Source organism: Megalobrama amblycephala, linkage group LG15, assembly GCF_018812025.1.
Source record: "Megalobrama amblycephala isolate DHTTF-2021 linkage group LG15, ASM1881202v1, whole genome shotgun sequence".
In the NCBI taxonomy this organism is placed as follows: Eukaryota; Metazoa; Chordata; class Actinopteri; order Cypriniformes; family Xenocyprididae; genus Megalobrama; species Megalobrama amblycephala.
The window spans coordinates 13879387-13891244 of record NC_063058.1 but is presented as its reverse complement, the minus strand read 5'-3'; the positions used below and the strand labels follow the sequence as shown (position 1 = coordinate 13891244).

The 11858-nt window shown below is 40.3% G+C and overlaps 1 protein-coding gene across 1 annotated transcript; it reads left to right on the top strand.

Moving 5' to 3' along the window:
* Window positions 1-213: 213 nt before the first annotated feature.
* Window positions 214-11567, top strand: LOC125247916 (receptor-type tyrosine-protein phosphatase eta-like). Its single transcript, XM_048159467.1, has 8 exons — window positions 214-294; window positions 582-830; window positions 1026-1286; window positions 3386-3631; window positions 3814-4062; window positions 10227-10475; window positions 10760-11008; window positions 11203-11567. The coding sequence occupies exons 2-8, from the start codon at window positions 596-598 to the stop codon at window positions 11457-11459; spliced, it is 1746 nt and encodes a 581-aa protein (XP_048015424.1). The 5' UTR covers window positions 214-294; window positions 582-595; the 3' UTR covers window positions 11460-11567.
* Window positions 11568-11858: the final 291 nt, after the last annotated feature.

Sequence of the window (11858 nt, the reverse complement as noted above, 5' to 3'; positions counted from 1 at the left end):
CTATTTGTATTTCTAATTGAAATTATTTTTTTTCCCGCAACACAGAGCCAAATGTGATTGGGAATCTCATAGTGTCTGAAGTCACAACATTATCTGTGTTTCTGTCATGGAATGAACCAATTGGAAATAGATCTTTCTTTAAACTTAAATGGACTGACAAAACAAAGGAAACTAGTAACACTTCCCATAACATCGCTGATCTGATTCCTGGAGTCAATTACACATTCTGCATCACTGCTGTGGCAGCAGATAATTCAACAGAAGGTGGTGCTATCTGCATCTCACAATATACAAGTATGTAAAATTATAAAATATCTTGTTGCTTGCTACATAGTATGTTTAAACTCATTGACTTCTGACCCACCAATATTTTTGGTCTAGAACATTATAAAAGCACTAGAATTATTCCCATGTCCACCACCACTCATTTGCTCCCTTCTTTTTAGTAAAAGGATATTTCTCATAAGCCAGATACATCCTAACATTCTTATCATTGCTAATGCCTTTTCTATCTATAAAGCCTGAAAAAGTTTTTAATGCATATTTTAAATGCCAAATGTTCCTAATTTTTTCACTCACAGAGCCTGATGTCATAATGAACCTCACAGCTGATGATATTACAACATCCTCTGTTTTACTAAACTGGACTAAACCAAACGGTCAAAGCTCCCGTTATCGTGTTGAATATGAAAATAAGAATGTGACTACTGAGAACACTTCTATCAAAATAAGTGATCTAATTTCTGGAGCACAGTACACATTCAAAGTGTTTGCAGTTTCAGCTGATCATGTGACCGAGGGGAGATCCATTCAGATTTCACTGTACACCAGTAAGACCTCTGTTTGGATGTTTATCTTAATGAAACATCTCAACCTTTAGCTACAAAAAACACTGAATATTTACTTGCTTTAAGCAGAAAACTGTACAGTAACTCCTTAGGATCCCAGACTTTCTTAACTCTAGTCTAATTAGAAATGCTATTTGAATTCCTAATTGGAATTCTTTTTTTTCTCCCGCAACACAGAGCCAAATGTGATTGGGAATGTCATGGTGTCTGAAGTCACAACATTATCTGTGTTTCTGTCATGGAATGAACCAATTGGAAATAGATCTTTCTTTAAACTTAAATGGACTGACAAAACAAATGAAAAAACAAAGGAAACTAGTAACACTTCCCATCACATCACTGATCTGACTGCTGGAGTCAATTACACATTCTGCATCACTGCTGTGGCAGCAGATAATTCAACAGAAGGTGGCGCTATCTACATCTCACAATATACAAGTATGTAAAAGTATAAAATATCTGTTGTAGGGGTGGCCCTGACTAAGGATGTACATAGTTGAATCAGAATTGTGAAGTCTTGCCTATAGTTGACTGATAGTTGACTCATTGCGGGGGTGGGTGTGTCTGATTCACATACAACAGCGCATGTGCGAGTGACTTGAGCTCCTGAAAACAGCAGTCCACTAGATAGTGTGCACACACGAACGCGTCTTTCTGTGCTCAAAGTCCAAAGGAGTAGGCTTATACAGGCTTATAGTATATATAAAGGCTTGTGCGCTCAACTGTGCATGAGACGGAGCAGAACGCGGAAAATTAAGTATACCTAGGCAGTGTTGCCAGGTTACTTTTGGGCTATTTTTACACTGTTGCCGCAGGTTGTTTTTCATGTCTGCATGTTGAATTGACCCAAAATAACATGATATTTAGTCCCTGGAATGCAAATTTTATCAGGGGAGCCCCGCCAAAAATGCTAATTTTACCCCCCGGAACGCGATTTTCACCGTGGGACCCCCTAGTTGGGCTAGTTTGGGGCTAGTATTGAGGAGAAATTGGGTGTGTTTTGTTGTGAAAACCTGGCAACCCTGTACCTAGGCCTTAAGACCACTTTTATTTTCTTTCACAAACATCACACAGAAACAACTTTCTAATAAAGTGACCAAAACTGCCTGTCAAGTGATAGACGAAACTGACAATGCCTTTTTATCTATTTTAAATTAAAATGAAAGGCAATGTGGATAAACATTCGTAAAGCGATTCCTCATAACATTTTACAGCTACAATGTACAAAACACCACAAAGATTTAAAAGAAAATGAATAAAAACATTTTGGATCATTAAACCTAAATAAATAACTGCAGAAAGGCCACACTGCAGACAGGATTTGCATTTCACATGTCGGCAAATTAAATTAAATCGGCTAAATTGCCTGTGCGAGCACACTCTAGCCTACAGTTCAACATCGATGCACTGAAAAACAATCAAAAATTAATTTACAGAATTGAATTATTATATTATATTCAAACACATATATTATTTTCAAAACACAAGCCAAAAATAGTTAAATTAGATAGCTCAGAGTGATCAATAAATAAAATAAAAATAAACAAATTATTAAAATAATGAAAGTATAGCCAGCATTGTCAACTTTGTCTTTTTAACTGCAGAGACATCAATAAACACTAAACTGGAGTGGCAGTCTTTTTAGCTAAACATGTTCAGAGCATCCAAAACTCAAATTAGAACTGGCTGAAATGTTTTGAAATCACTTGCAACCTACCTGATCGGCGGGGGGAATCCAGTCTTTCACTCAATCTGCTTGTCTCAGTTTGAGTCTTTTTAAATAGTTTGCAAGGAAAACCGACTTGTTACCATTGACCGGCAGAAGTGCGCCTCAATATTTGTTGTTGAGTGGTAGGACATGAGCTGTTGGCACAACTTGCATCTTACTTTTTTTGGATCATCTTTTACTATTTCAAAGTGCATCCAATTCCACACTTTAGATTTTCTTATCCCAGACATTATTAAAGATTTAAATTTCTGCCGCCATGATGCTCCTCTGTCACGGATCATGGAAAGTAAAACTTAAATCTGTCACAGGAGTGGTTGGTTTTATTTATGCATGTTAAATAATATTTATTAAAAGCTTTTTTCTTTTCACATTTTTATTTACAGCTTGATCATAATAGGCTGTATATTAACTTATTGTGAGAAAACCAGTAGTTCTATGTGAAATCAGACATTGAGCAACCCCATATAGCCAAAACGGCATGATCCTCATCTGATAACACCCCTGTGAAAATTCAACTGTGAGATTGGTAGTCGAATCAAGCTCCTCCTATCGAAGCACTGAATCTTCAACTATTCAGTGTCACCTCTAATCTGTTTCTTGCTTCACAGTAACTCATTGACTTCTGATCCACCAATATTTTTTGTCTAGCAAACTGTAAAAGCACTAGAATTATTCCCATGTCCACCACCTCTCATTTGTGTTTGGTTACTAACATTTTATCATTGCTAATGCCTTTTCTATCTATATAGCCTGAAAAGTTTTCAATGCAAATTGTAATTACCAAATGTTCCTAATTTTTCACTCGCAGAGCCTGATGTCATAATGAACCTCACAGCAGATATTACACCATCCTCTGTTTCACTAAACTGGACTAAACCAAACGGTCAAAGCTCCCATTACCGTGTAGAATATGAAGACAAGAATGTGACTACTGAGAACACTTCTATCAAAATAAATGATCTAATTTCTGGAGCACAGTACACATTCAAAGTGTTTGCAGTTTCAGCTGATCATGTGACCGAGGGGAGATCCATTCAGATTTCACTGTACACCAGTAAGACCTCTGTTTGGATGTTTAATCTTAATGAAACTTTTCAACGTTCAGCTACAAAAACCATTAAATATTTATTCGCTTTAAGCAGAAAAGTTACAGTAACTCCTTAGGATCCCAGAATTTCTTAATTACAAATGCTATTTGAATTCCTAATTGGAATTCTTTTTTCTCCCGCAACACAGAGCCTAATGTGATTGGGAATGTCATGGTGTCTGAAGTCACAACATTATCTGTGTTTCTGTCATGGAATGAACCAGTTGGAAATAGATCTTTCTTTAAAGTTAAATGGACTGACAAAACAAAGGAAACTAGTAACACTTCCCATAACATCACTGATCTGATTCCTGGAGTCAATTACACATTCTGCATCACTGCTGTGGCAGCAGATAATTCAACAGAAGGCGGCGCTATCTGCATCTCACAATATACAAGTATGTAAAATTATAAAATATCTGTTGCTTGCTACATAGTATGTTTAAACTCATTGACTTCTGACCCACCAATATTTTTGGTCTAGAACATTATAAAAGCACTAGAATTATTCCCATGTCCACCACCACTCATTTGCTCCCTTCTTTTTAGTAAAAGGATATTTCTCATAAGCCAGAAACATCCTAATATTCTTATCATTGCTGATGCCTTTTCTATCTATAAAGCCTGAAAAAGTTTCAATGCAAATTATAATCACCAAATGTTCCTAATTTTTCACTCACAGAGCCTGATGTCATAATGAACCTCACAGCTGATGATATTACAACATCCTCTGTTTTACTAAACTGGACTAAACCAATCGGTCAAAGCTCCCGTTACCGTGTAGAATATGAAGATAAGAATGTGACTACTGAGAACACTTCTATCAAAATAAATGGTCTAATTTCTGGAGCACAGTACACATTCAAAGTGTTTGCAGTTTTAGCTGATCATGTGACCGAGGGGAGATCCATTCAGATTTCACTGTACACCAGTAAGACCTCTGTTTGGATGTTTAATCTTAATGAAACATCTCAACCTTTAGCTACAAAAAACACTGAATATTTACTTGCTTTAAGGAGAAAACTGTACAGTAACTTCTTAGAATCCCAGACTTTCTTAACTCTAGTCTAATTACAAATGCTATTTGAATTCCTAATTGGAATTCTTTTTTCTCCCGCAACACAGAGCCAAAAGTGATTGGGAATCTCATAGTGTCTGAAGTCACAACATTATCTGTGTCTCTATCATGGAATGAACCAATTGGAAATAGATCTTTCTTTAAACTTAAATGGACTGACAAAACAAATGAAAAAACAAAGGAAACTAGTAACACTTCCCATAACATCACTGATCTGACTGCTGGAGTCAATTACACATTCTGCATCACTGCTGTGGCAGCAGATCATTCAACAGAAGGCGACGCTCTCTGCATCTCACAATATACAAGTATGTAAAAGTATAAAATATCTGTTGTAGGGGTGTCCCCGACTAAGGATGTACATAGTCGAATCAGAATTATGAAGTCTTGCCTATAGTTGACTGATAGTTGACTCATATGTTTATGCGGGGGTGGGTGTTCAATTTCAATTTTCAATTTCAAATGAGCTTTATTAGCATGACTGTGAATCACAGTGTTGCCAAAGCATTAACATATTATACATAAATAATAAAATAAACAAACAAAAAAAACATATATTTATACATCATGTTACATGCAGCAATGCAAACAAATCCATCTTAGTAAATTAATAAATAAAGCAGGTCTCTAGAGAGTTATCCATCTCTAATTTTGTGAATGGCTAACACATATTTTGCAGCTAGTGTAGCTGTGTTATCATCTTCACCAAGCATGAAGGGTATTTTCTCAGTATCACTCAGTTCAGTGAATGATGGAATTAGTGTTCCAAGTATGGAGAGAAATGTTTCTCTTGCATTGTGATATTTAGGACAAACGAGTAGAAAGTGTTTCTCATCCTCTATTTGCTGTAGATCACAGTGTCTACAGATCCTCTGCTCTCTCGCTATCCATGTTTGTCTATGTCTTCCTCTCTCTATTTCTAGATCATGGTCACTTAATCTGTATTTGGAGAGGATTTTCAGGTGTTTCTGATTCACATACAACAGCGCATGTGCGAGTGACTTGAGCTCCTGAAAACAGCAGTCCACTAGATAGTGTGCACACACGAACGCGTCTTTCTGTGCTCAAAGCCAAAGGAGTAGGTTTATACTAGTATATATAAAGGCTTGCACACTCAACTGTGCATGAGACGGAGCAGAACGTGGAAAATTAAGTATACCCTAGGCAGTGTTGCCAAGTTACTTTGGGCTACACTGTTGCCGCAGGTTGTTTTTCATGTCTACATGTTGAATCGACCCAAAATAACATGATATTTAGTCCCTGGAATGCAAATTTTATCAGGGGAGCCCCGCCAAAAATGCAAATTTTACCCCCCGGAACGCGATTTTCACCATGGGACCCCCTAGTTGGGCTAGTTTGGGGCTAGTATTGAGGAGAAATAGGGTGGATTTTGTTGTGAAAACCTGGCAACCCTGTACCTAGGCCTTAAGACCACTTTTATTTTCTTTCACAAACATCACACAGAAACAACTTTCTAATAAAGTGACCAAAACTGCCTGTCAAGTGATAGACGAAACTGACAATGCCTTTTTATCTATATTAAATTAAAATGAAAGGCAATGTGGATAAACATTCATAAAGCGATTCCTCATAACATTTTACAGCTACAATGTACAAAACACCACAAAGATTTAAAAGAAAATGAATAAAAACATTTTGGATCAATAAACCTAAATAAATAACTGCAGACAGGATTTGCATTTCACGTCGGCAAATCAAATTAAATCGGCTAAATTGCCTGTGCGAGCACACTCTAGCCTACAGTTCAACATCGATGCACTGAAAAACAATCAAAAATTAATTTACAGAATTGAATTATTATATTATATTCAAACACATATATTATTTTCATAACACAAGCCAAAAATAGTTAAATTAGATAGCTCAGAGTGATCAATAAATAAAATAAAAATAAACAAATTATTAAAATAATGAAAGTATAGCCAGAATTGTCAACTTTGTCTTTTTAACTGCAGAGACATCAATAAACACTAAACTGGAGTGGCAGTCTTTTTAGCTAAATATGTTCAGAGCATCCAAAACTTGTTGAGTGGTAGGACACGAGCTGTTGGCACAACTTGCATCTTACTTTTTTTGGATTATCTTTTACTATTTCAAAGTGCATCCAATTCCACACTTTAGATTTTCTTATCCCAGACATTATTAAAGATTTAAATTTCTGCCGCTATGATGCTCCTCTGTCACGGATCATGGAAAGTAAAACTTAAATCTGTCACAGGAGTAGTTGGTTTTATTTATGCACCTTAAATAATATTTATTAAAAGCTTTTTTCTTTTCACCTTTTTACTTACAGCTTGATCATAATAGGCTGTATATTAACTTATTGTGAGAAAACCAGTAGTTCTATGTGAAATCAGACATTGAGCAACCCCATATAGCCAAAACGGCATGATCCTCATCTCATAACACCTATGTGAAAATTCAACTGTGAGATTGGTAGTCGAATCAAGCTCCTCCTATCGAAGCACTGAATCTTCAACTATTCAGGGTCACCTCTACTCTGTTGCTTGCTTCATAGTATGTTTAAACTCATTGACTTCTGATCCACCAATATTTTTTGTCTAGCAAACTGTAAAAGCACTAGAATTATTCCCATGTCCACCACCATGTTACGGTAGCTGGTAGAAGGATGAGGCAGATACGGATTTCCACAATAATACTAGATATACTTTAATAAACCAAAGGCAGGGAACACCAACATACACAAACACAACAGAGAACCGACGAGGAGTGAATGGAGTGAGTGCAATATAAAGGCAGTGAGGATAATCAAGTCCAGGTGCAGGTGATGAGTGATGATGGGGAGATGACGAGGGAAGTGAGTGCAGGTGTGGAGAACAGGAGGATCATGGGATATGGAATCCAGGGGAACAAGGGATCTGTAACAGTACCTCCCCCTCCCGGTAGGCGCGTCCTCGCGCCGTAGATGTAACAACCGGGAGGGGGGTGGGCGCCCTGGAAACCTTAAGCCGGAGCAGGGGGAAGAGCAGACTGGAGTGGAGGTCTCCAGGGCGGGCTCAAAAGCCATGGCGGGTCAGGGGCCGAGGGCAGCCATGGCGGGTCAGGGGCCGAAGGCAGCCATGGCGGGTCAGGGGCCGAAGGCAGCCATGGCGGGTCAGGGGCCGAAGGCAGCCATGGCGGGTCAGGGGCCGAAGGCAGCCATGGCGGGTCAGGGGCCGAAGGCAGCCATGGCGGGTCAGGGGCCGAAGGCAGCCATGGCGGGTCAGGGGCCGAAGGCAGCCATGGCGGGTCAGGGGCCGAAGGCAGCCATGGCGGGTCAGGGGCCGAAGGCAGCCATGGCGGGTCAGGGGCCGAAGGCAGCCATGGCGGGTCAGGGGCCGAAGGCAGCCATGGCGGGTCAGGGCCGAAGCCGAGCCGTTGAGCCCAGGCGTCACTGAAGGACTGGCGGGTGATGGCGGAACTGTAGGCTCCGCCGACCGAAGCGCAGCCGGGGCTCCAGAAGGCCGTAGTGGAAGCAGTAAGACAGCCAACAAAACGAACACCGGGGGGAGTGAGGAGGCCAACTGAAACCGAGGGACAGAGTGACGGAGAGGAGACGGAGGAGTGTAGTCCAGAGGGGAGGGCAGGCTGACGAGTGACCAAGGTGTGAGTGGAGGCAGAATGGATACTGGTGATACTGGTGGACTGATGGGCAACAGTGGAGCAGAGGGAGGTTGGAGCCGGGGTGAAGGTAATCGCCCAGAGGTCCGAGGTGGAGATCTGGGCGAGGGGGCTTGAGGTGGAGGTTCAGTATGGGCATGGATAGGAGGAGGCGGGAGAGGGAGGCAGGGAGGGAAAACAGTCTTTGGATTGGAGAGTTCAATAACACAGTTCATAATAGAAGCGGGCTCGGCGGCGGAGACTGGCGCTGCTTGCTCGGCGGCGGAGACTGGCGCTGCTTGCTCGGCGGCGGAGACTGGCGCTGCTTGCTCGGCGGCGGAGACTGGAGAAACTCGCTCGGCGGAGACTGGAGAACTTGGCTCGGACCAGAAGTCTATGAGCCAAGCAGCATCATCTGGCGGCTCGCACAGGGATGGAGCTGCAGGCTCGGAGAGGGCTAGAGCGGGCTCTGGGGTTGATTCTCTGGCTGGAGAGGGCTCCATGGAGACTGGAGCGGCTTGCTTCCTCCTCCGCTTGCGGGACCCAGTGGAGGAGTGTGGGTCCAGCATTGAACAGGCAGGAAGTTCGCTGGAGGGGTATGCGGAGGAAGACGGTGGCTGACTGACTAGCCCGGCCAACCGTGTTTCTGGATGGACTGGAGACATACACTGATCCTGAACCATATCCAAGAAGAATTTGGAGCCATTTAACCACAAAATTAAATTGATAGTTTCACTTAAGGAGAAACGATAATCAGGTTAATCAAAACGGATAGTGTCATCATCCAGTCCATCCAGAAACAGGGAGATTAAACATGCTTCAGGCCAGTCAGACAAAAAAGAAAGCTCAATGAACTCCTCCACATACCTCTCCAGCGAACGACCCACCTGTAGGAGCCCGATGAGGCGATCGCCAGCAGACAGAGTTGTAGCGTGAGGCATGGGAGAAGTTGGAGCCTGGGAGACCGAGAATCCCTCCATGTTGTGGAAATCCAGTCGGTTTATGGTCGGTTCTTCTGTTACGGTAGCTGGTAGAAGGATGAGGCAGATACGGATTTCCACAATAATACTAGATATACTTTAATAAACCAAAGGCAGGGAACACCAACATACACAAACACAACAGAGAACCGACGAGGAGTGAATGGAGTGAGTGCAATATAAAGGCAGTGAGGATAATCAAGTCCAGGTGCAGGTGATGAGTGATGATGGGGAGATGACGAGGGAAGTGAGTGCAGGTGTGGAGAACAGGAGGATCATGGGATATGGAGTCCAGGGGAACAAGGGATCTGTAACACACCACTTATTTGTGTTTGGTTACTAACATTTTTATCATTGCTAATGCCTTTTCTATCTATATAGCTTGAAAAGTTTTCAATGCAAATTGTAATTACCAAATGTTCCTAATTTTTCACTCACAGAGCCTGATGTCATAATGAACCTCACAGCTGATGATATTACAACATCCTCTGTTTTACTAAACTGGACTAAACCAAACGGTCAAAGCTCCCATTACCGTGTAGAATATGAAGACAAGAATGTGACTACTGAGAACACTTCTATCAAAATAAATGGTCTAATTTCTGGAGCACAGTACACATTTAAAGTGTTTGCAGTTTCAGCTGATCATGTGACCGAGGGGAGATCCATTCAGATTTCACTGTACACCAGTAAGACCTCTGTTTGGATATTTAATCTTAAATGAAACTTCTCAACGTTCGGCTACAAAAACCATTAAATATTTATTCACTTTAAGCAGAAAAGTTACAGTAACTCCTTAGGATCCCAGACTTTCTTAACTCTAGTCTAATTACAAATGCTATTTGAAATTCTAATTGGAATTCTTTTTTCTCCTGCAACACAGAGCCAAATGTGATTGGGAATCTCATAGTGTCTGAAGTCACAACATTATCTGTGTTTCTGTCATGGAATGAACCGATTGGAAATAGATCTTTCTTTAAAGTTAAATGGACTGACAAAACAAATGTAACTAGTAACACTTCCCATAACATCACTGATCTGATTCCTGGAGTCAATTACACATTCTACATCACTGCTGTGGCAGCAGATAATTCAACAGAAGGCGGCGCTATCTGCATCTCACAATATACAAGTATGGAAAATTATAAACTATCTGTTGCTTGATACATAGTATGTTTAAACTCACTGACTTCTGACCCACCAATATTTTTGTCTAGACCATTGTAAAAGCACCAGAATTATTCCCACGTCCACCACCACTCATTTGCTCCATTCTCTTTAGTAAAAGGACATTTTTCATAAACCAAATACATCATAATATTTTTATCATTGCTGATGCATTTTCTATCTATTATAGCCTGAAAAAGTTTTCAATGCAATTTTATTTGCCTAATGTTCCTAATTTTTCACTCACAGAGCCTGATGTCATAATGAACCTCACAGCTGATGATATTACAACATCCTCTGTTTCACTAAACTGGACTAAACCAATCAGTCAAAGCTCCCGTTACCGTGTAGAATATGAAGACAAGAATGTGACTACTGAGAACACTTCTATCCAAATAAATGATCTAATTTCTGGAGCACAGTACACATTCAAAGTGTTTGCAGTTTCTGCTGATCATGTGACTGAGGGGAGATCCATTCAGATTTCACTGTACACCAGTAAGACCTCTGTTTGGATGTTTAATCTTAATGAAACTTCTCAACCTTCAGCTAAAAAAAACATTGAATATTTACTTGCTTTAAGCAGAAAACTGTATAGTAATACCTTCAGATTCCAGACTTTCTTAACTCTAGTCTAATTACAAATGCTATTTGAATTCCTAATTGGAATTATTTTTTCTCCCGCAACACAGAGCCAAATGTGATTAGGAATCTCATAGTGTCTGAAGTCACAACATTATCTGTGTCTCTATCATGGAATGAACCGATTGGAAATAGATATTTCTTTAAAGTTAAATGGACTGACAAAACAAAGGAAACTAGTAACACTTCCCATAACATCACTGATCTGACTGCTGGAGTCAGTTACACATTCTGCATCACTGCTGTGGCAGCAGATCATTCAACAGAAGGCGACAGTATCTGCATCTCACAATATACAAGTATGTAAAATTATAAAATTTCTGTTGCTTGATACATAGGCCATATCATAAACCTGACGCAATGCTGCGCCAGGCTCAACCAAGTGTTTTTCGGTAGTTTCAGCCTGACACATGTATTATTTTCACGTCCTGCACCACGTTGTTTAAACAACAAATGCATTTGCAGCCATTTGTGCGTCCATGGGAGTGCTGGTCTGAAAACGTGTTCAGGTGCATTGTAGGTGCCTTGCCATTGACCAACTGAAACCTGGTCTAAAGGAAATGGTGCAATATTTGTTTTGTTATTTAAAGGGATAGTTCACCCAAAAATGAAAATTCTATCATCATTTACTCACTGTTATGGTATACAGGAGACAGGTAATGTAAAAGGTAATGGTTGTTTATTTGACCACAGTAGAGCAGGTGAA